At 40.1% G+C, this 25,553-nt stretch overlaps 1 protein-coding gene across 1 annotated transcript in view; it reads right to left on the bottom strand.

The window, feature by feature from the left end:
• The window catches only part of Cd200r1 (CD200 receptor 1), a 24,198-nt gene extending 4,661 nt beyond the window's left edge, over positions 1 to 19,537 (bottom strand). Inside the window, exons 1-4 of the mRNA XM_055625126.1 lie at positions 19,301 to 19,537; positions 1,619 to 1,675; positions 555 to 872; positions 188 to 439 (exon numbers count right to left, since the gene is read on the bottom strand). Coding sequence (XP_055481101.1) covers positions 188 to 439; positions 555 to 872; positions 1,619 to 1,675; positions 19,301 to 19,364 — 691 coding nt within the window. The 5' untranslated portion in view covers positions 19,365 to 19,537. The remainder of the gene's footprint in view (positions 1 to 187; positions 440 to 554; positions 873 to 1,618; positions 1,676 to 19,300) is intronic.
• Positions 19,538 to 25,553: the final 6,016 nt, after the last annotated feature.

Genomic DNA, 25,553 nt, shown 5'->3' with positions numbered 1-25,553 from the left:
GATAGATAGATAGATAGATAGATAGATAGATAGATAGATAGATAGATAGATAGATAGATAGATAGATAAAGCCAGCAAATAATTCTACATACATACATACATACACACACACACACACACACACACACACACACACACAGACAAACAAATAAATAAATACAGGCAAAAAATTTAAAGCTGTGCTTACCACCTCTCTTCAGTTCTATGGACAGAGTCCGGTTGCCAGTCGAATGGGAGACAGAGCAGACCACAGCAGACACATTGTTCTGCTCCCAGTGGCATGCGCTCCTGACAGTCACCGTGCCATTGCTGTGTGGTTCACTCTTAGTGGCACAATCCCCATCTGGAGTCCAGAAGATCTGCGCAGCCGGCTTGCCTGCACTTGCCTCGCACACTGCGGTTCTATTTTTGCCGAGAAATAGGGTTACTTCAGGGGGGACTGTAGAGATAGAAGGGGGAAAAATATTAAGTTTGTTTCACAAATTACAAAGATATTTGTTTCTATCTAAAATCTGGTGACCTAAAATACGACACTATGTGACAGTGTGACTTACCTAGCACTTGGAGGTCATGGCCTTGTTGGAAATACCCATCAGCTACTGCTATCTCACATGAGTAATATCCAGCATGCTCGAGGGCCACTGCGGTGATCTGCAGCTCAGGACTCAGGTCAGGTGTGGAGGCCCAGGTGATTCTCCTGTCGGTACAGTTGTTTTCCCTGGTCTCCTTTGTGTCTGCTTTGTAGGCTATTATGCAGACAGGTCCGCCTCTGGGGGTTATCACCCATGTTATTACTACTGCCTTTGTCAGTGGAACAGGAGGGCAGCTCAGCAGAACCTTCTTACCCATCTGTACAGACACTGTAGTGTTAGCTGGACACACACAAAGAGAATGAGAAAAAGAAACCTTGTGTGTTAAGTCTATATACAGCAGCTTATGTTGAATTACACTAGAACATTGCTTGGCTGATGAACGTGTTCCAGAAATATTACATTTTTCTCACATTTTTTTGTTTCTGTATGTTTAATCTATCATAATGAAGTACATTATTCATCTCCTAATGTACAAATTCAAGGCCTGTAGGTTACACACATCTTGTACCATAAAACCTCACATTGCCAGTATACTGACTTAAAGAGTCCATGGTGGGTACAAGTTTGCTCAGTGGTGATTATGCAACAAAATTATCTATTACAATCACCTGTGACAAAAGTCAGTAATTCCACCATTTTAACAGGAGCAGAAATCGCTGTGAACAAGCCTTGCTTACGATAAACATTGCATCAACTATCTCAACTCTCCTATTTCAATGTCACTTGTCTCTTGGAGTACTTAAGTCCTCACAAGTCACATCCAAATGAAGATTATCTAACCAGATGAAGAAAGAAATGCTTCAGCACAGGCCTGGGAGGGCGCTAACCCCACAGTCTTCCATCACTCTAAGATGGCAGAGGTTTAGAGGCAAGTGTTCATAGGCCCTCACCACGTAACACTCACACCACCAGATTCTCCTCCTCATCCTAAATCTGTCCAGCAGACAAGGAATTAATTTCTGTATGTAAACAAGATCAATGCTCCATTCCCACAGTGCTGGCCACAAGATAAGGAAGAATATTACCTTCTGTAGGTAATGAACTGTTCTTTGTTGTTTGATTCATAGCCGCACAATGTGACTCTAGAAAAACATTTAAATAAGAGTGTTTAAATACTTAAATGATTGTAAGACAGTAATTTGAAGTTTTATCATTGCTGATATGCCGACATCTTGAAAATTACAGTTATAAGATATTAATCAACTATTTCCCATTTTTGAGTGACCTTATTTTGCCAAATAGCTCTTAGAGTACCTCTGCCTTCTTCTACCCCCTTGCCAGGTCTACTGTAGGCATACCACATGAGCTAACTTGATTAAACTCCTTTCTCCAGATGTCATCCCCTAAAGCCATTTGGTCCAGTAATGAACACTTGCCACAGATGAAGAAACAGTGCAGAAGCAAAATCACAAAGAATTCATCTTCTCTCTTCCTTTCTGGTTTTCTACCTTGTGACTGAGCAACAAAATGAAGTAGATATAGTTCGTGGAACCTATTTGTATTCCTTCCTTGAGTTCTGTAGAATTGTTCACAATTATAATAGTCCCAAGTCAGGAATGGTTGCAAAGACAGGGAGGCTCTTCCAGAACTCCTGAGTACAATTCCCAGCAACCACATGGTGGCTCGCAATCATCTATACTGAAATTTGATGCCCTCTTTCGCCATGCAGGCATACATGCAAATATAGCACTCATACATAAAATAAATAAATAAAATATTTTTAAAACATAAAAGGATACAACAACAAAACTGTCATTAGCTGGAAATGGTGGGGCTAGAACACGTGCTTTTAAGCAAAATAAGCAGGTACAGCAAGATAAGTAACATGTGTTATTGCACATGAAAGCAAAATAAACCCCAAACACTTGAAAGTAGAAATCAGATTACAGTGTCCTGGAAAGGGTTTGGAAAGGGGAGGAACTGAAAAAAGAAGAAGAAGAAGAAGAAGGAAGAGGAGGAAAAGAAGGAAGAGAATAAGGAGAAAATTTTTATTTTTTCTTTACTTTCTTCAGAATAGAGGATGTATTATAAAACACAATGCTACAGCCACCTGATTTTAATTGAAAATGGATTCTCTCATAAAATAGATTCTAATTCTGGTTTCCCTTCCCCAACTCCTCCTTGATTCTCCCCACCTACCCAAATCCACACCCTTTTTTGCTCTCTCTCTAGTTAGAAAACAAACAGCAGTTATCTAAAATAATAATAATAATAATAATAATAATAATAATAATAAAATAAAAACAAAGAATAATAGGACAAAATAAACAGAAAAAATGATCCAAAGAAAAAGCAGAAGGAACACATATAGACAGAGACACACACAGTCTCACACACAGAAATCCCATGAAAGCACAAAACCCGGAAACCATAATATATAACCAAAAGACCTGTAAGAGAAAAAATAGCCAGACAAAACATTAAAACACACACACACAGAGAGAGAGAGAGAGAGAGAGAGAGAGAGAGAGAGAAAGAACCACCCAAAAACACCATTGAATCCATTTTGTGTTGGTCATCTACTACAAGGCAGGGTGCTTGCCCTAAATTATAGTTTATATATTCAGTGAGACTGTTAAAGAAAGATAATTTTCCACTTTGTGAGCAGTTATGAATTGGAGATAGCTTCTGAGTTAGGGTTAGGGCTCTGTCCACTTCTTGGGACCCCATCTGGCTTAGACCTATGCAGGCCCTGTGAGTTCATGTGTGTCAGACATTTTGTGTACAGAAGGCCTTATTTCCTTGGATCTCTTCCATCTCAACTCATTCTTGGGATTTTTCTGCCTCCTCTTCCACAGAGTTCCCTGAGCCTTGAGAGGAGGAATTTGATGAACACATCCCACTTAGAAGTGTTACCTTTTTTCTGTGGTAGCATGGGAAGTACCTTCCAGTACCATGGACAATAGTCAATGTGGGGCGAAGGTTCTAGGTAGGCACCAACTCAACCTCTCCATGTTTCATGAGTTACCTGGGTGTTGCCTTTAGCTATAGAACCTGATCATCATTCTGTGGAGATGAACCAACAGTTGCCAAAATAGTCATCTGCCTTTTAGCAAAGATGCTAAAAATATGCATGGGAGGAAGACAGCCTTGTCAACAAATAGTGCTGTGAAGATTGGATGTCCACAGGTAGCTGAATGAAAATAGGTTCGTATTTTTCACCTCATACGGGAATCAACTCCAAAGAGATCAAAGACATAAATATGAGACCTGAAACTCTGACACTGTTAGAGGAAAGAGTAGAAGAAACATCAAGATACAACAATAAACAAAACTTTAGTCACTCAGGAAATAAAGCCAACAACTGACAAAAATATTTCATTAAATTAAGAAGTTTATTTAAAGCAAATGAAACAACTGAGTAAAAAGATAACCTACAAAAATGGGAGAAACCTCTTTGCTAACTATATATCTAATAGAGGAATAAAACACAGAATATTTAAAAAATATATCAAATGACCCAATTAACAAATGAGTTGCAATGAACTGACAATTCTCAAAAAAATTTGATGAACATAAACATGAAAAATGTCCCATCTAAGTCTTAACCAGGATAGCCCTGCTAACCTTACAAGATCAGACAACATCAGGCATGTGCAGGCTGGTATGGCCATGCAAAATACTCTATAAGCATTAACTGCACATAAAGCAATTTGAGAGCCCAAACACTCTCTGAGCATCAAGCATTGTCTTGTTTTGATTATTGATAAAGAATGCTTATCAGGCAGTGGTGGCACACACTTTTAATCCCAGGAGGCAGAGACAGGTGGATCTCTGTGAGTTTGAGGCTAGCCTGGTCTACAGAGCAAGTTTAGGGAGTTTTATGGAAGAAGGGGGATATAAAAGGACCTACAGGGGACAGGAGCTCCACAAGGAGAACAAAGCCAAAAAAAAAAAAAAAAAAAAAGCGGGGCCCAGGGGAAACTGTAGAGACTGATGCATCAACCAAAGGCCATGCATAGAGAGGACCTAGACCCCCTGCTCAGATGTAGCGCATAGATAGCTCACTCACCATGTGGGTTCCATAGTAAGGGGAGAAGAGACAATCTCTGACAGGAACTGGATTGCCTGATCCTTGATCACTTCTCCCTGGTAGGCTGACAGTCCAGTCCACAGAGGAAGAGGATTCAGGCAATCCAGAAGGGACCTGATAGCTAGGGTCAGACAAGAGGGAAGGAGCACTTCTGGTATCAGTGGACTAGGGAAGAGATAAGGGAGAGATAAGAGAGGTAAGGGAGGAAGAGGGAAGGAAAATGGGACCAGGAGGAGATGAGGGAGGGGGATACAACTGGGATACAAAATCAATAAGTTGTAAATAATAATCATAATACAAGAAAAGCAAAAAAAAGGGGGGAGTAAAAATCTAGGGTAGCCACTATGGAAATCAACATGGAAGCTTCTTTTTTAAAATTATGTTTTTTATTAATTACAGTTTATTCACTTTGTATCCCAGCTGTAGCCCTCTCCTTCATCCTCCCTCAATCCCACTCTCCCTCCCTCATCTCTTCCCATGCCCCTCCCCAAATTCACTGATAGGGAAGGTCCTTCTCCCCTTCTCTCTGACCCTAGCCTATCAGGTCTCATCAGGAGTGGCTGCATTATCTTCCTCTGTGGCCTGGTAAGGCTGCTCCCCCATCAGGAGGAGGTGATCAAAGAGCCAGCCACTCAGTTCATGTAGAGACAGTCCCTGTTCCCCTTACTAGGGAACGCACTTGGAGACTGAGCTGCCATGGGCTACATCTGAGCAGGGGTTCTAGGTTATCTTCATGCATACGAGTATCAGTCTCAGAAAAGACCCCTGGGCCCAGATTTTTTGGTTCTGTTGCTCTCCTTGTGGAGCTCCTGTCCCCTCCAGGTCTTACTATCTTTCATAATATTTCTTTCATAATATTCCCTGCACTCTTCCCAATGTTTGGCTATGAGCATCAGCATCATAGCTTTGATACCAGCTTTGATACCCTGCTGGGTAGAGTCTTTCAGAATCCCACTGTGGTAGGCTCCTGTCCTGTTCCCTGTTTTCTCCCTCTTCTGATGCCCATCCAGCCTTTTTGAGTGAGGATTGATCATTTTACCCAGGGTCCTCCTTCTTGCTTAGCTTCTTTAGGTCAAATGGCAGAGAAATGCTTCAAGAAATGTTCAACCTCTTTAGTCATCAGGGAGATGCAAATCAAAACAACCCTGAGGTTTTACCTTGCACCCATCAGAATGGCTAAGATCAAAAACTCAAGTGTCAATACATGCTAGAGAGGATGTGGAGAAAGGGGAACCCTCCTCCATTGCTGGTGAGAATGTAAACTTCTACAACCACTTTGAAAATCAATCTGGCACTTTCTCAGACAATTAGGAATATTGCTTCCTCAAGATCCAGCTATACCGCTCCTAGGCATAAATCCAAAAGATGCTCAAGTATACAACAAGGACATTTGCTCAACCATGTTCGTAGCAGCTTTATTCATATTAGCCAGAACCTGGAAACAACATAGATGTCCCTCAGCTGAGGAATGGATACAGAAATTGTGGTACATTTACACAAGGAAATCATGAAATTTGCAAGCAAATGGTGGGGCCTAGAAAAGATCATCCTAAGTGAGGTATCCCAGAAGCAGAAAGACACACATGGGTTATACTCCCTTATAAGTGGATATTAGACCTATACTATCGGATAAACATACTAAAATCTGTACACCTAAGGAAGCTAAACAAGATGGAAGAATGGATCTACCATATGAGCCAGCTACATTATTCCTGAATATTTACCAAAAGGACTCTGTGGTTTTGCTACTCCCTTTACCATAACAAGGAAATGGAGTCAGCCTGGATGAATAGATATCTGAAATGTAGCATACATACACATGAAACTTGGTTTAGCTATATGGAAAAATGGAATTGACAGGAAAATGGATGGAACTAGAAACTAAATTCAGGAAGGTAACCCAGGCTCAGAAAAACAAATGCCACCTGACCTCTCTCATACATGGTTCCTAGCCTCTAACTGTTAAATGTAAAAAACAGGGAAATAGAAAGGAGCCAATCAGACTGGGGGTGGGGACAGGGCAAGGCTTTAAGAAAGGGGGTAGGAAAGACAATAGAATAAAGTAGAGGAGGAAATACTGGTGAAGGCAAGTAAGTGGGGAGCAAGGGGTTACTAAACCAAAATGGAATCTGTTTAAAAAAAAAAAAAAAGCCCATCTGGAAACTTGATGTTCTGTATGCTAATTTAAATATAAAACATTGTTCTTAAAAAAAGAAACACCAAATTTTAGCGCATATACCATCCCCACATTTGCTATAAATACCCACAAAACAAAGACCTAGGTGCTGACTGAAAGTAGTGCTTAAATACAGAGGTGGGGGAAAAAAGGAAAAAAAAAAAATACAGAGGGAAGATAAGTTTTCCGCCTAAGTTAAAATCGTCATAGGAGGATGCTTTCTGATCTTACTGTTAGCGAAACCTCTTAGTAACTCTGAACAGCAGCACAAGTTTCCTTCCCCAAATCATCTTTGTCATATGCCTGAGCAAGCAAATACCACCCACACAGGACACACTGCCAAGGCATGACTGTGCAAAGCCTCTCAAGAGAGGCTTCCTCGGAAACAGAAAAAGGCCCTCAGAAACAGCACATGACTTCCTTGTGAGACTCAACAAATTTCATCTGTTGCAAAATGCTACATTTTTGAGTGCACACTCCAAAAGGAAGGGAAAAAAAAAAAACTAAAGGGAGGCGTTACTGAAATATCGACATTAACAGCCCCTGGTTTAGGAGCCATTATTAGCTCAAAACAAGCATGGAGTCTGCCGTGGTTAATCGGCTAGTGCGGCTGTTAATAATCACCTAACATTCCTAATGCATAAAAATGCACATCCCTAATGCACAAAAGGCTAGGATTTTCTTCCTTTTTACTCATTAGCGGGTCTTTTGGGGGAATGCAAATGTGTCGTTAAAGATCCAATAAACAAAATTCATATTAAAAACTTTTAAACTGGCCCCAAACTGTAGGTTTTTTTAAAAACTGAAGCTGTGAATCTATAACTATCACTGTGAGAAAAAATAAGCTTATCATAAACTTCAGAACCTGTCTTCTTCATCTGTTGTTGAACATACACACAAAAAAATACGCATTGGAATTGGTGGAAATATTTACGAAAAACTAAGTAACAGTATTTCTGTGTTTGTCAGTCTTGAATTTCAAACTTCATCACTGTTTTCTTTTGACCCTTAGCAACTCTTCAAAGCTATTCTAATACACTCAGATCTGAGCAGGTGCAGCAGGAAGCCGTGTCTAATGTCTAGAGAATGCAAGAGATGGGAGTTTCGTTTCTTTCTTTTTCCTTGAATGTTTTATATAATTAGATGAATTATGATGTATTGTTTTCCCCGCTGGAAAATGGAGTGTTGTTTATTTCTTTTACAAAAGAGAAATAGGTAGAACATAAAACTACATTACAACCTGAGGTGGTAAATCTGTTATAATCGTGTTATAATCTTCTCCTGAAGATTCAAGGTTTAATTTTATTTTATTTATTCATTTATTTTGAGACACAGCCTATCTGTCTCATCCTGGCTGGCCTGTAGCTTGCTACATAGACCAGGCTAGCCTCAAACTCACAGAGATCCACTTGCCTCTGCCTCCTGAGTACCTCCTGAGATGTTTGCCAGTACACCGAGCTCAAGGTTTTACTTTAAATGAATACAACTTTATAATTCACATCTTCATCATAAAACATCCAGAAATACTAAGACCTTTACTAAGCTCTGCCTCAGGGTGACTTTTGCTACCCACAAGAATAATAAGGTCACTGTGGTGCAGAGAACTCCTGGCTCAAGTCACGGTTTATGTGGCAACGTTAACTGTGACTTAGGGAAAGTTTTTTTTACATTTTAAAAGCTACATGCTGTAGCTGTAGGTTAGAAAAGTATCCTTCTTCCAAGATATCTTTGAGTAATAAATGGAGAGAGATGAAAGCTCATGGACTGTGGTATTAAATTATCAACTTTTCAAAGGCTCTCGGGCTTAAGATTACCATCATCTGAATGGTCTCACTGTACTCTATGCTGATGAACTAGTGTTCACAGTATGATGTGCAGAGTGGTGGCAGTATGTGAAAGGCAGCCTGAAGATCCAACACACACATACACACATGTATACATGCATATACACATGCACATAAACTACATACATACAAACAAACATGGATTACTCTCACCCCTCACATGAATAAAATAAATCAGAGGTTTAAACATGAAGAACAAAAATAGAAAAAGAAAAAAAGAGGGGATGTAAGTTGTTTTTCAAGTCTGTAACAGCATATGTGATGAATAGGATCTTACTTTGCTAGGCCTAAGGGGTTTCCTGGGATGCAGAAATCTCAGTGCTAAATCCAGAAGGAAAAAAAAGAAGAGTGTCATGTAAACGGAGATGGTTCATTGGCACTGAGCAATCGAAAGCAATCATAAAACAGAATACAGAATAATCAATATTCCTGTTAGGGAACAACACAAAAAAGCAAATTTTATTATTATTATTATTATTATTATTATTATTATTATTATTATTCAGAGTAGTACATATATGTGATGATGAATAAACAATTAGGGAAACAACTGTTCTGCAAAGGGAATGACTATCTCAGAAGAGAGTTGCTGCTGTTAGAGCAGAAGTTGGGGGGTGAGGGAGATACACTTGGGAAAAGACTCACACTAGTATAACTATCCCTTAATGTTTATGCACATCATACATTATACAGCATAGTGTATGCTAACATGGAGTAAGATTAAAATAACTGCAAATAAATTAAAGAGCACAAATTAGTCTGTTTTATTTCTAATATTTTTAGCCCAATTGGCACAATTGATCTGGCAATTTGTCTCCTATTCTTAGACTTTATAAAACTTTTCTTATTAAAGACTTATCTTAAAAACCTTATTAAAGACTTTTCTTATTAAAGATACTTAGTAGCAGACAACACTTAGCTAGGTGCTATGTAACAAAATTTTGGATAGAAGCCCAAAGTTATAGTGAAGACAGAGGAGAAAGAACATCAAAATCTGAGTCAGAAAATCAATGAACATAACTTTTCAGTTGTTATCCCTGTAATCTTACACGGGTTTCTGAGAACATCGGTTGCTTAATTACACATGTGAGAACTGAGTATCTGACATTATTAGTGGCACTAAATTCCTACAGGTAAGTTAGTTACATTATTAGTAAATGTATTTAAGAGGAATAGCTAGCTATGTGAGAAAAATGAAACCAGGTTCCTATCTCACTCCTCACACAAAAGAAGAGAAGTATTTTAACATAATTTTTTAAGCCCTGAAAGAAAAAAATGGGTAATTTGGTTTTTTTGGGGGGAGGGGTTGTTTGTTTGTTTGCTTGTTTGTTTGTTTGTTTGTTTGTTTCTCAAACAGAGTTGACAATGGATAAGACACTATGTTGGTAGAGCTGCAAGGCTTCTTGGGATATGGGAGTTTAAGTACTGAAGCCAGGAAGAAAGTTCCAGATAAAATGAGATAGTTGACTTTAAGCAGAAATTTTAGTAACCCCCATAGAAAGCTGAAACTATAAATAAAAATACTGAAATATTTGACTCTAAAACTTAAATCCTTTCTATGGAAAAAAAAAGCATTAAAAGATTGCCAAGCACAATTGTAGAAATTATTCACAACGTTAATAATGAACAAACGCAAAGTTTCCTCAGAAAATATACAGAAATCATACAAGGAATTTGGAAAAAAAATGGAAAAGCTGGATGAAAGGAAATTGGATAAAAGACATGAATATCTTGACAAAAGATTTAACAACATGTTGGAACAATTCTACTGATCAGATAGAACACAGAGATCAAATAAAACACCCAGATGGCTTACAAAATGAAGACACGAAAAAATGATTACAAAAACAAATCTTAAGACACAGGAATTCAAACAAACAAGCTCAATGGAAAGATAAAATTTAGAAGGCAAACAATAATTGTGGTGAATAATAAATCGTATTCCAGTTTCTACAGCAAAGTAGTCATTTGTGTCAGCTACTTGTGCCAACTGCTAATAAAAACCATCTTACTGTGGCAAAAATAAAAATTTTTAATTAAAAAAAAAACCTCTTACTGTCAAATAATGAAAGCTAGTTAGTGGAGAGAAACTAGTTCCCTGACATAAGACTCATTCTATATAGATGTGTGTAGAGATGACCTTAAGGGAGAATGGTCAGTGGATATACATAATATACTGAATAGATAAACAGATTCACATGTGTGAAGACATGTAATAAAAATGATGAATCCAGTATTGTTCTTATTTCTCAAGAAACTTAAAATGGCCAAAAACAAAATTTGTATTTGAAAATTCTTTGAAAACTATAAAATAATCATTTTTAAATGTTTACGAATACAAGCTGTGCTAAAAGCTTCAGTTATGTTTTTGGACCTAATCCTCATAGCAACTCTAGACACTAGATTATGGCGTTATGGCAAAATCTCTTGGATTAACTACTAACTGGCAGCTAATTTAAAGTTTTAAAAACATGATACGAACTGGCAAGAGCGACTGCAAGCTAGCTCAAGCCTACAAACTGTCAAGCGCCTGTCTGTGGTTCGGAGATTAGAGAAAAGGTCAAACCCAGACCTTTAAAATGTGTGTGTACCTAGGGCTCTGTTCGTGGCTATGAACTTGACAGAAGCAGTGCAGCAAAGCAGAAACCAAGCATGATGTGATGGAGTCCAGAAGAAATACGAGTTCCTGATAAGAAGGATCTAGAGCAAGTTAAATGGGGGAAATTTTTAAAGTAAGAACGTTATGATTTGACAACAAAAACTTCAGAGATGTCTCTTAAGATCTGTACCGAAGCCATCTTAGTAGAGATGTAAGAGCGGAAACTAGCCTGAGACGGACCTAGAGAGCAGAGAAGATTGAGTCAACAAAATGGAGGCTTAGATAAGGATTCTGCCCTAGATAAGGTGAAAGCCGTGAGACCTTGGCTTTGTTTCCTGTTCATGTGAAACTTGGGAAAAAGACAGAGCAATACCTGGTGCTCGAGGATTGAGGACGTGTCTAAGAACGGGGAAGACAAAGTGTGCTTGTAGGTGGAAAGAGCTAGAAGTTAAATGATGAAGAAAGCTAACTGCGAGAGCAGGATTCTAGATGTCCTGAGGGCGTACGAGGCAAAAAGCAAAGTGGTTTCCTTTTGAAAAGAGCTAAGAGGGCATGATGACAGATGCATGAGGTATAAGGCAGTCAAGGCAAGTGACAGTTAAGTAGCTTGGTGTCCAGTAGCTGGCAGGGCTCTAGGAATGCTAGGACGAATGAAGCAAGGTCTCAGATGCTCTACCACTGAGAGGTTGAAGTCCACACCATAAGATGAGTCCAGCAGAAATGAGCTATTGTCCTCTGACTGTGGAACCACAGGTACAACCCAGAGAGCAAAGAAACTAAGCAAAACCGAGAGCATTACGCTCAGCCCTGGCTTTGTCCGTAATCAACTACAAAGGTTCATGGAAACCCAGATGCCTGGACCTTTGAAAGCCTGAGGGTCCCTGGCAGTTAGGCTCCATAGGTGTCTCCATGTGGCACAACTTGTTGTTGTTGTTGTTTTGGGGTTTGTTTTGGGTTGTTTGTTTGTTTGTTTGTTTGTTTGAGACGGGATTTACCTGTGTAGCCCTGGCTGTCCTGGAACTCACTCTGTAGAGCAGGGTGGCCCTGAACTCAGAGATCCGCCTATCTCTGCATCCCAAGTGCTGGGATTAAAGTCGTGAGCCGCTGCCACTCATTTCAGGGTGACACATCTTAAAAGTACTGGATTACAATAGCCGCTAGGCAACAGCTAAAATGGAATCAATGAAGGTTTACTTAGGGAATAAAGATAGCTGGACTTAATCATTTGGAATCTACCAGTATTTACTGCTTCAACCTTTTTGTTGACACCTTAGAAAGGATCACAGAAGTAAGTGTCCCTATAATGTGCAATAAATAAGTTGGACAGACAGATGCATTTCATGGTAAAGTTTAAAAATATATATCAAAAGAAAAGTAAGCTCCTGAATACTTTAAAACTGCATGGACACACACAGACCTGAAAGATATTTTTCCTGGGTCACCACATTGTCTCAGACAGTGTCCTTAACAGACTCCCAAGTTTACCGCTGTTGACAGGGCGGTGGGGAGGGAGATTCTGCTTTTCCCTTTTTGCCACAGTCCTTTCCCCTTTCTTTGCTGCCTAACTTCTAGAATGAGTGGCCACGGCTCTCAGCATCACTTTTCCTCCCACTCACTTCCTCAGCAGTTTCAGCAATCTGACTGTTCCCCCACCTTCTACTCAAACTGCAATCTTGAAGGTCGCCCGCATCTGTACAGCCAAATTATGTTTTCTTGGCAGGATCTGTGCACCTGTGTTGTTTGGCTGGGTTTTTATTATTTTATTGTGCACCTGGGTTGATTGGCTGGGTTAGAATTAAAATGGGATTATTTTTATTAAGGCTTATTTTTTAATCTAATAAAATAAATAAAATCAGAAGGTTATGATGGGCAAGAATGCCGTGCTGTCGTGGCTCTGTGAAACCTTGCATAAAGGCCACTGCTGCATTACACAGAAAACAAAAGACAATTACCCAACAACTACAGGCAGATATGGACAGACCCGACTCATGCCATGAATCCTTGTAGCCAGTGATGACAGTTTGAAGACATCCTGTGTAATCCTTCTCTTTCCACCTTTAAAAACTTCTCTCGTGTCAACCACTTTGAATACATACATAGCTGGCTATGACATGGACTGCCAGTATGGTGCTACTCCTAAACATGTTCACTAAGCTCTGGAGCATCTCTCTTTGCTCTCTAAGTTAACAATACACATGGTCACTTTCTCCTTCTGAAGCCCCTTTCTTCGCCTCTAGCACACACCTACACATTTCCTTTGTCTCCTTCCCTGCCTATTTCTCCTCGGGCAGCTTGGTCTAGGTGTCCTCCCAAGCGTCAGCTGCTCCTGTATGTTAGTTGTTTGTTAGTTAGTTGGTTAGTTAGTTAGTTAGTTAGTTAGTTAGTTAGGTTGGTTGGTTAGTTGGTTTTTGTTTTGTTTTGTTTTGTTTTGTTTTGGGACAGGTTTCTCTGTGTAGCCCTGGCTTTCCTGGAACTCACTCTGTAGACCTGGCTGGCCTTGAACTCAAAGATCCGATTGCCTCTGCCTCTGCTGGGATTAGAGGCATGTGCCACCACCACCCAGCCACCTTTATTTAAAAAGAAAAAAAAAAAAAAAACATTTTGTTTGCTTGCTTTTTTGAGACAGGATCTGACTATGTAGCCTCGGCGGGCCGTACCGTCTGCCTCACCTACCTAAATGCAGAGATTTCAGGCTTGCACCCCCATCCATAGGTCTTCTGTTGCTCTTCTTTCTCCGTATCTTCTCCCATTACTCATCTTCCCGTCTTCCACACTGTTGATTCCCTCACTCCAGGCCTACCTCTCTGCGTATCACACAGACTGTTCCACCAGCCTGGAAAGCTCATCTCACAGTGCTTCCAGTAGGGCTCTGCCATCTTCACCGCATCTATCCCTTCCTTGGGGAAGCCTTCCTGACCCTCAGATAAGAGCGTTTGCAATCAGACTCACCGACTACATTTTATGCCATCCTGTATTTTCCCTACATATTTTATGTTACTTATTTTCAAGAATTTGTAGAATATCTAGCTTCCTACCAGATTCTAAGCTCTAAGAGAGTAGGATATATAGCTAGCTGTCTCTTTGAAGTGCTGGAGCTTAGTTTAAAGGCTGCACATGGCAAACCATTGTTCTGCTGCTGAGCTGCATCTCCAGCCCCTCCACATCTTCCATCAAGTATCCCCCAGTATAAAGCACGGTCACTGACACATAGCAGAACACTCCCTTACTTGCTGGTTGACCAAATGATCGAGCCTCATTTTAGCTGTGACTTATTTTTCCTAAACAAGAATCTCAATAGCTGCCATTGAGTGTCACTGTCATTTTCAGTGCGTCACATATAAAACCTGGGGGTCTCTCTTTCTCTCCCCACAGCTCTTGCCTTTCTAGAGAGCTGCTCCAAGCCAACTCAACTACGGAAAGGTGAGGTGACACTGTCAGTAGTTCCTTGAACATGGCTCATCTTCATTGGTCCACACACAAAAATGGAAAAATTTAACATGGAAGTGTCTTAAGTCCTTCCTGTCTGAAAAGCTTATATCTCTTAATACTGTCATACCTATTTGTTTCACAAATGAGGAAATAGTATCCGAAGAGGTTAAGCAATCCCTTATAGATGAAAATACCACAGACAGATTAAATGTGGCAAAAACCCAGCAGTAAGGACAAAATGTTGAAATCAACCTTCAAAGATAGGAGATTAAATTCGGAGAATCAATATGACTGGCAGGCTGACTTTCATTAGAGTTCTCTAGGTGCTAAAGAGGGGAGAATCAGTCTCAACCCGTAATTCTACACATCACCAGCAAAAATATGCTTGGATAATGAAATTAGAGGTGTCAGACACAAAATAGTTATTTCATTATTTTCATATAAAAGAAAAGTGAACTTCTTAACAGCAAAGAGTAAAATAAAAATTAAAGATATAAAATTGATTTGGGGAATACGAGCAGACAGAAACTTGGAATTTCAGGAAAAAGTGAAGAATATAAGATGCGGCAACTATGGTACATATCTAGAATGTTCCACTCAGAACCCCCGTTAAGGACAGCCTTTGCTCTTATGACTGAGAGCATTGCCAGTAAACAGTCTTCAGTTTTCAGGAACTTCAAAAGACTCTTTGCTTTCTATGCTCAAAGTCAAGCCTTTCTCAGAGTAGCACACAGAATATCTGAATATGCACCAGTGTTCTGATCAATGCAGAGTCTCTAAACAACCCACCTAGCTCAGCTCCTTGCTGTGCCCAACGAGAGTGATGATTGAGATGCAAGGACATCTGTACACTAAACTCCAGGAAAACCTGCCACAGCATCGGCAGTTCAAAGCAGCAGAGATGCTTAAAGAGAATTACTTGTTTCTAAATAGAAGAACTGCCAGTTGAACCTCAGAGCTGGAACTTCTCTGTGGCACTTTCCTTAAACACAAATGAGATTGTATTCTCAGAACGGAGCCTAGGTTTTCAGACATGCAAGGCATCTAAATTCTACATATGAAAACCTCGAAATTCTTTGCTTAGTGTTGATGCATGAATGGAATGATGTCAGTTCTTGGCGGAGACTGAAATGAGTAGATTATAACCAACTCTCACAAAAATTACATGTATCTGTGATATTTATCATTTCTTAAAGTGACAGATGGTGATTACTTCTTAGGAAGGGTTATCATCACTCAATCCAAAGCTATGTGACACCCACTGTCTGGCTCCCTAGACCCAGTCAGAAGCTAGGAAATGGGAGTCAGCGACATCAAGAGAGAAGACGAAAAAGCTCATTGTCACTGATAACATCTTAATGACTGCATAGATTAATTCTTCAAAAACAGTATAAAACCAAGTGACCACTGGATGGTTTTTCTAGGTAGCATCATCAGCTGAAATGTCTCTGGTCCTACTGAGAAGAAGTTTACCTACAGTGAGTATGTTCATTTATGCCCATCTTGCTCTACCCATTCTGAGCTGGCCAACCACCTTCTGTCTAATGTCTGCCTTAACTCATTTCTCAATCTCAGAGCATTTCTTCCCTCCTAGTTAAGGCTAATCACATAGTTTGTAGGCGATACTGTCTCCTTTCTCCTTTCTTCTTAGACCCTCTCTCTGTGACAGAGAGGAGATAGTTATGGCTCCTCAGACCTGAATGCAAGCACTCTGGTGCTGCCTCTCTCCTTCGCACCTCTGCACTGGCTTTGAGGGAATATCCACTCCACACGTGAATCATAAACGCTGGATTTTTTTTACCCTCCCCAGTCTGGATAGGACTATACATCCACCATGTCCTTCTCAGCCTCCAATGTGATAGCACAGAACTTTCTCTTGTAGGAACCCCTGTGAAGAAGCTCCTGATTCCTGCCTCAGGAGGAAGCCTTTACTAAGTGCCAGCGCCAGTCAACAGGATACCGCTGGCACATTACCAAAACTACTGCCTTCGATTACTGTTTCTCTTCACTGGCTAACAGATGACCTCACTCACCATCGACAATATTCAGATTCTCTGTCTCTTAAAGTCCCTAGGTGTGCAGCCTTGTTTTTTAGTATATGGTACACTGTTCCTGCACACTAAATCCCATTGTCTCATAGAACTCCTCCACTTTCCTTCTCTGCCTTTCTCTACCTACCAATCCTGTCAGTGAAGGCCCACTCTTCTGGAACACTATCAACACCCTATGGCTTTACAATTCTTCGAATTTTCTTGCTTCAGCATTTTGTGATTTTTGAATGTTCCTTAAGGATCTCATTTTATTTTCATCTCCCTCATTTAGATTGCTTGAAACTTTTAGTTGGTGTTCTTGCCTGCCACACACACACACACACACACACACACACACACACACACACATACCTCTTAGCATTTTTATTTACTGGAATCTTGAGCATTAATGTCCAGGGGAAAACACACCCATGGGCTAGGCTAATAGGCAAATTTACAGTTACCACAACTTAAAAAAGGAAGATAGGGCTGAAGTTAATAAAGACCATTCCTTGCTTTTCTGGTATTGCTTTTAATCTCTATTAAGTCTCACTGTGTCTCCTCTTGTTAGTACCTGCCCCCTAGTGGAAGTTAAGGAAAATGAGTAAAAATTATAAAAAAAGGAAGAAAACAGAGAATTGGCAACTTTTTCTTTTTTCTTTTCTTTTCTTTTCCTTTTTTTTTTTTTTTTAACTTTTATTGGCAAAACCAGTAACTTCAATAAAATATGGAATGATTTCAGTCAGGGCATGAACCTATAATTTGAACACAAGAAAAACTCCAAAGACAATGGGACAAAATAGGTAGAAAGAAATGCCACAGGGTGTGGAAGTGAAGGACAGGCTGCCATGCAAGAGATGGACAGCTTAGATTCCTTTTAAGTTTCCCCTGAGTGTTTTAATAGAAAATACCATATGGTTTGAGGTTAAAAGTAAATAGGCAAAGCAAAAGCATCCAATCATTTGCCCTGATAGCCTAGCTTTCTCTCCTGTGCCTGGATCTCCACAGAGTGAGCTGCTCCTGCCACTCTGCTCCTGCTCCTGCTCCTGCTCCTGCTGGTAACAAGGCCATAATCTCAGCCCTGCTGGTTTTCAGCTGTTCTAAATCATTTCTTGGTGAACTTGTCACACTAAATCATGTGTACAGAGTAATTTACTTACTTGCACTCTAAACTCTTGATTTTATGCTGCGAACACGGGTCTCAGAGATTCGGTGAACGTAGTCTCTCCAACTTGTGTTCAGATGAAGTTTTAAAAATTAACCCTTCAGCCTTTAAAATTCAGCTTTCTCTGTTCCGTTTTGTGGCTTTTCTGTCTGCTCCATTAAGTTAAAGCTCAACCTGACACAAACAGTCCTTGCCTGCCCAGCTCTCCCTGTCACACTGGTCATGCACGGACTTCATGAGCTTTCTAGAGAAGCCCAGCTACTGAAAGATGTAGATCGCAGTTCCTCCCTCCGCCCCCCCCCCCTTCAAATTATAACCAAATATTCGCTTAGCATTTTCAGCAGTGCTAAAATGGGTGGTTCTCTTTGGTGAAAAGCAATACGGGTAAACTACCCACTCAAATAGTTTATGACACTTATGGAAATAAATAAGTGTGCCCCTAATCCTTTATAACTGTGGACAAACCATTTCCCCTCCCTGGGCATCGGGTTCATGTCTGTAAAATGGAGCTGTCTTCCATGCCTTCCTTCATGCTGTACTGTGTACATCAAAGAGAAAAGAGATGTGAAAATTCTCAGCAGAAAGGTACAACAGGAGACCATAGTTATTTTATGGGGGTTTACCAGTAGGTTTATGATGAGATAGTCTTTTTCTCAAAGACAGCAAAAAAGATTTCAAAGGAATTCAGATGAAAGGGGAAAACACCATTTCTCCTTTAAATCGCCAAACTATAAAATTTAGAACTAAGTGCGTTGTTCCTTTGCAGCTGCTCCATCAACTAAAAGCGAAACATGAGAAGTCCCTCCCAGATCAACTCCCACCTACATTCTAGAGTGAAACCAGGACACCCCCACAGTAGCCCCAAATTCTATCAACTCCTGCAAAACTGCAGACACTGAGGAGTGCACGTTCTGATTCAGAAAGTGTCTCCTGTAGCCCACACATCTTCAAGATAGATACAGACTTACATCACAGATATGCAGTGTAATTGTGCAGTCACAGAGTGATCCAAAAAAAAAAAAAAAGAATTCCAACTTACACTGTTGGCAAAGGAGGCCTAGATGGGATACCAGAGATGATAGTTATTTTTTAAAAAATGCAAGAAGGAGAAAATACAGATAATCCGTGAAAATCCATGTCACTTTGGTTGCTATGAATTTCTGCTTAATTTATTCTACCTTGTCCTAAATGGGGAGGGAAGGGGAGGGGAGGAAGTGGCAGCAGGGGACATCATAGAATCGGGTGTACTTTAGGACACAAAGCAACATACACAAGACAAAGTAGGGGTGGTGAGCTAACTCACATCTGCAAGAACCCCCCTCTCTACAGCAGCAACCGGCTTGCATTGACCGGCGAAAAGGGCAAGGCTCAAAAGCTTCACAGAACAGGACTCTCCTCCGAGCCATTCTCCCAAAGAAAATTCAGACTCACCAGCCACAAAGACTCCCCATATCAAGAGCACCACTAGGTCAGAAGTTCTCCGAAAGTAGAACATTGCTGTTTTCGGGTTTTCTGCCGTTCACTCGGTACTTTTCCTCCTCACAGGTAGGGGAGCAGCACTGATCATGACCAGGTTTCCTCCGCCCTTCGTGACTTCTGAGTGGTAGCGTGTCCCTTAGCCCATCAGCGGAGAGCACTCCTCTCCTTCCCGTCTCCTCCTTCGACACGATGTGGTTTAGTCCCGCTAGCAACTTGGAAGAGAAGAAACTTCTGTGGGACTTGACACAGCAATAGATTTCCTGTGCAAAGCCCTGAAGCAAAGACAGAGGAAGCAGACTGAGGGAGTTATCTTTCACCTCATTGGTTCTCCTCTCCTGCTGCCCGCAGATAAACTGTACACTAAGGCTCTGAACGTGCCCAAGACAGATATCCATCTTGAATGGATGTGTCCTAGACTTCCATTCAAAACTCAGGTGGGATATTGATATCATGCCTGTAAATTTCCTAACCGCAATTGACTTCTGGAAAGGTCCCCAATTTGAAAAAAAAAAAAAAAAGTGTGCAGTCTTCCTCAGGCTTTAGAGAGAGAATAAATGTGTCTATTTGAAAATAACTTTGGTAAAATTACTATCTAGTCTGGAAGTCCATACCTTGTGCTGGAAGCATCATACATGTGCCACTCTTCTGTTGTTACGCTAACAATCTCAAAATTGATGGCTTAACACAAACCTGAATGGTGTTGCAACGGGTTAAAGTCAAGGCAAGGCCAGGGCTTTTACGTCTTCTGGAGACACAACCTTTTCCAGCAGCCAGAAGATGTTTCTGCTGTCTGGCCTGTGTACAACATTCTAACCTTTGCTCCATTGTCATACTCGACTGCCTGATAGTGACCCTTTGCCTCCCTCTTATAAGGTCCTTTGTGATTAATTTGCCCCACTTGACTGTCCATCTGAAAATCCCTAATTTAATTACATTCACAGAGTGCATTTTGACAGGTCAGTGAACTTTCAGTCACGGACCTGTTGAGGTTCAGTACTGAATTTCCGTCCTCTCTGACTTTCGAAGGGTTAGGTTAGTGTAAGCCCAGATAATCACTACTTAGTTGTCACACATCTGAGAGTCTGACTTTCCAGAAAAGTTCTGTGCAATGTTACTAGTTAAATATGCACTTAGATTACATTTGAGAAGAAAAAAAAAAAAAAAAAAAAACCTCTGCGGTAAGAATTTCCTACCCCAGGGCAAAATGCTCCAGGAAGGGGAAGAAAACATTGCAAACAGGAAAAAAGATAAAACAGCATGCATTTTTTTTTTCAGAGTTAGCAGTTCCATCTTCCCTCTTGCCAAACATTGAACTAGATATACTAACCCCTTCCCCCAATCAAGCTTTCCCAGAGTATCAATCTCATTCAGGCAATGAGATAAGATCCTTGAGAGCAAGAACGGCTTGAAGATGTGGGTAGTGAGTGAGCAGCAGCAATCCTCTCTTCTGTCTGAAGATTTACCAGATACCTGAGAAAAAAATCTAAGAAATGTCATTTAAATTATAATACTGTTTTTCCATCACAGGAAGCTGTTACCACCATAAGCTCTGATGACAAACAGGACTAGGCTTAAGTCTCTGCCATGCAATGTCAGTGACACTGGCTAATTTTCTTAGCCACGTCTCTATTCTTTTTTCCATTTGATATTGTAATGGCATGAGCTTTTTTTCACGTCATCAAAAATTCTTGATGATCAGGGGAGCAAAATGGCTTACTTAGAAGGTAAAGGTGTTTGCCACACAAGCCTGAGGACCTGATTACAATCCCTGGAAGCTACAGAAAGGCAAAGGGGATAACAGAACCAGCCTTCACTTATGCACCATGGCATGTACATGAGCACACGCGCATGTGCGAGCACACACACACACACATACACACACACACAGAGTGAGAGAGAGAGGATAGAACAAGTTAAGTTTGTTTTTCTTTATTTTTTATTCTCTTTATCGTTTATTTTTGAGATGAGATGGACTCAAACTTTCTGTGTCCAAGAATAATCTGGAACTCCTGATCCTCCTGTCTTCACCTCCCCAACACCAAGCTTCTACTGTGACATGTTGCTACACCTGGTTTATGTAGTATGGAGGATTGAACCCATGGTTTCCTACATTCTAGGCAAGCACACTAAAGACTGAGCCACATCCAGAGCCTCAAAAAATTTTGAGTTACTTGTCATTTGTTTTAATGCTTGCTTGATGATAAAATCAAAACTAAGCTCAAGAGACCTGCTGAAGTCTCACGGGTACTTGGCGGCTGAGCTGAGCAGATCATTTCATGCTTGCTGGATAAGTTCTTTGGGCTCAGTACTCCCTCCCCTCTTTTTTAAATTTCAGGCAGTGACTTTCACAGACACGCTCCTTGTGTGCTCATCTGAGAACAAACCCCAACTTTTAACCAGCTGTTTAAGAGTTGATTCGGTAATTTCCACACCATAGAATTCACAAAATAGGTTTGGAAGGAGTCTATTGTTTTCTCTCTAATTCTTTGCATCATCCTTCTACCCTCAAGTCCTATACCCCAACTTTCCCAGCTCCCACCTTCTATTCTTAGGGAGAGCAAGCTTGTGAATAAGGCACCAAGAGTTTCTCATTACCCACTGAAGACATACAGTGAGAATTATCATTGTAAGAGAAGGATGTGAGCATCTTATAAACTCTTCTCTCTGAAAAATCTCAGGGCACCAGTTCCTTCCTGCATGTACTATTTGGGACCTGATCCCAGAAAACAGAGCAGAAGAATGTTAAAGGCTCAAAATGAAGAAATTGCTCAAGCAGAAACACAAACCCTCCAACTCTCTTTCACTATTATCTATATTAAGACTCGGGGAAATTGAGGAGGAAAGAAAACAAAAGCCAGAGTGGTGTGATGCAGATTTACAGACACAAAACAGAATGGGACAGCACAGATAAACACCAAAGCTGTGTAGCCGAAAGCCAAAGGCTTAGCAAGTAACTTAGAGCCCCTTTAAGCTGTGACATCTACAAGCTTGTATCTTTAGTTTACTCAGAAATTACATATCTGTCTTCAAATGCTATTCTCTTCTGCAAGTCTCTTCTGCTCAGGAGTATTTCTCAGTCTCAAAGGGCCCAGGATGTCATTCAGTGGTGGAGTGTTTGCACAGCGTGCTCTGTCCCTGGAAAAGAAGGGTGCAGCCCACACATTACATGTTTCTATTTTTACATTCTAGCATTATGCTGCTATATATCTTGAACTCCTTCACCTCTTCTTACACCATGTCATGAACATAAAAACTACCTTCATAAAATTAGATATTATATATCACATAAGAGCTAATATTTTAATATAATTTTACAAGTTGTACAAAAATATTAGACATAAATATTTGAAAACAAAGTGTGCATAATAATATCAAACAAGAAATCTGTGCAGTGGTTCATATGGTAGCACCCTTTGTATATCTAAACAAACTTTAGTGAGGCTCTATTTGTTGCCAAGAATCAATAGATCTCACTGGTCACATTCATGGTCACACTCATTAAGGTCTACACTCCTAAACACTTCACAAATATGACCCTATCTAATTCCCTCCATAACCCTATGCAGAATAATACCTTTATTATTTATATTTTACATTTTTTCCTTCTTAGCCAAAAAAATTAAAAATAGGTAAAGCTTTCCAAAGATACACATGTGACACATGATGGAGTAAGACCCAAGAAACTTTATTTCGTAACTAGCTACCTGATTAGTTAGACTTTCATTTTCCTTCCCCTTTCTAACGCTCTATCTTATCCTCAATACATCTTCCATTGAGTATTCATCTGTCATTTGTTTTTCTCTTTTAATTCCACACACTTATTATTTCATTGAGTTTTGTTGTTGTCTTTGTTGTTTTGTGTGTGGTTATTTAATAAATGAACCATGTGCCTAGCTTACATTCATGTTGCTCTCTGCTGCCCATTGCAGACAATTTTGAGATAACAATACAAATGCTTTCAAAATTATATCTGATAAATTCAATTAACAGCTTCACTTTGAATTTTTTAATGCAAGGTATGTTAATATACTAAGCACTTAATTAATATTGTCTACATTTATTTTAAATTACATAGCGTGGAGGTGCATGCCTTTAGTCCCAGAATTTGGGAGGCAGAGGCAGGTAGCTGTCTGTGCATTTGAGGCCAGCCTGACCTACATAACAAGCTCCAGGACAGCCAGGACTATAGAGAGAGAACTTGTCACTTGTCTTATAAAACAACAACAAGCATCACAAATGATTACCTAATGGATAGTGTGGTTGTCATGGCCAGAAGACGGGTCATTTAAAAGGACAATAATGAATCTTCTGAATGGTTATTGAAATTTAATACAAACAGCATAAATAAACTGATGCATAAGAGACTCCATGTCTCCTTTCAGGAAAAGTTGAAGATTGCTGTTGGGTACCATGCAAAAGAAACTCAGAAATGGAATTCAGTGGGAGAAGAAACCTCAGGCATTCATTTGTAGAAATGAAGGGATAGAGAGAGACAGTGGAACAAGGGAAAGATCACTACACAGGAATCAGGTGACCCCATACAGAGCTCCAGAGCATAAACCATGCTTTGACGCTGTCCTCTATCAGCCCCACATGACCACACATAAAGCTGCACACCCATCAGTCACGAGAGACGGCTACAGGAAGGCCTGGCTGAGACAGTCTACAAAAGGCCCGAACTGTGGACAATGCCATCAAAACTGGAAGAGCAAAGTCCTTTACTGAAATGGATAACATGGCAACTTGCGGGGTCGGCTAATGAGGATAAATACCGGAAAATAATTATATCCAATTCTGGACTCAGGCACAGGGCTTTCAGGGCTACCAACTGTACACTTGCCCCTAGAAGCAGAATAAATGGGAAATATTTTTGAAAATGCAATTCTGAAGTATTTTCTACATGAAGATATTTGCCATATAAAGTAGTTTTTACTTATGAGTGTCAATTGGGAAGTCCAGAAAAATGCAGAAGTCAAAGGAAAAGAAAAAAAAATTAAAACCGCTGTCACATATCTTGGCTAAAAACCAACAACGTAGCAAAACATTCTAAAAACAGACAGACAGTGATCATCTGACCTCCAAGAATTACTAAGGCAGAAACAATGAAAGAGAATATTCCAAGGCAGATTATTTTAAATGTCTCAGATAGTGTTCAATTAATAAATAAATGAATTCTGTGTGCCCTTCTAGTAAAATAATATAAAACATGAAATTCATGGCAGTCACAAAAGCTGGTATTTTCCTGCAATTCATTTGAATATCATTGGCTCAAGATTTCTCAAAGTAATGATAAATGTTCTGGTGAGGTAGAATGCTGTCTTCAAACTATACATATTCAAACTATACATGCTGTGTTTTATAATCATATAATGTTTTCCGTGAATGACTGATGGTCTTAAATGGTTGGACTCCAATAGCTTAAATGAAATATTTAAGAAAAGCATGGTCTTCCCTGTCTTAGGTAGGGTTTCTATTGTTGTGATGAAACACCATGACCAAAAGACAAGTTGGGGAGGAAAGGGTTTATTCAGCTTACACTTCCACATTGCTGTTCACCAAAGGATGTCAGGACAGGAGCTCAAACAGGGCAGCACCTGGAGGCAGGAGCTGATGCAGAGACTCTGAAGGGACTTATTGAGTTGCTTCCCTTAACTTTCTCAACCTGCCTTCTTATAGAACCCAGGACTATCAGCTCGGTGATGGCACCACCCACAATAGGCTGGGCCCTCCCACACCGATCACTAATTGAGAAAGTACCCTACAGCTGGGTCTCATAGAAGTATTTTCTCAACTGAGGCTTTTTTTTTCTCTGTGATGACTCTAGCTTGTGTCAAGTTGACACTCAAAACCAACCAGTACATTGCCCCTCTTTTGAAATAGCTGTGAAAACTGTACTGCTAACTTTGCTAATGTCAAAATTCCTTGGTTCAAACTTCACTCCTGTCACTTTTTTTTTCTGCTCTAGAATGTCTATTTGATTCCTTTTATTTTATTTTTTATTTTGTCATGCTGGATGGTGATGGTGCTCACCTTTAATCTTAGCACTCAGGAGGTAGAGGCAGGCAGGATCTCCAAGTTCAAGGCCAGCTTGGTCTCCAGAGCAAGTTCCAGGACAACCAGGGCTACACAAAAAAACATTGTCAAAAAAAAAAAAGAAGAAGAAAGAAAGAAAGAAAGAAAGAAAGAAAGAAAGAAAGAAAGAAAG

The sequence above is a fragment of the Psammomys obesus genome, unplaced genomic scaffold (genome assembly GCF_907164565.1).
Source record: "Psammomys obesus unplaced genomic scaffold, mPsaObe1.curated_primary_1811, whole genome shotgun sequence".
NCBI lineage: Eukaryota > Metazoa > Chordata > Mammalia > Rodentia > Muridae > Psammomys > Psammomys obesus.
This window is presented reverse-complemented; position numbering and strand designations above follow the sequence as displayed.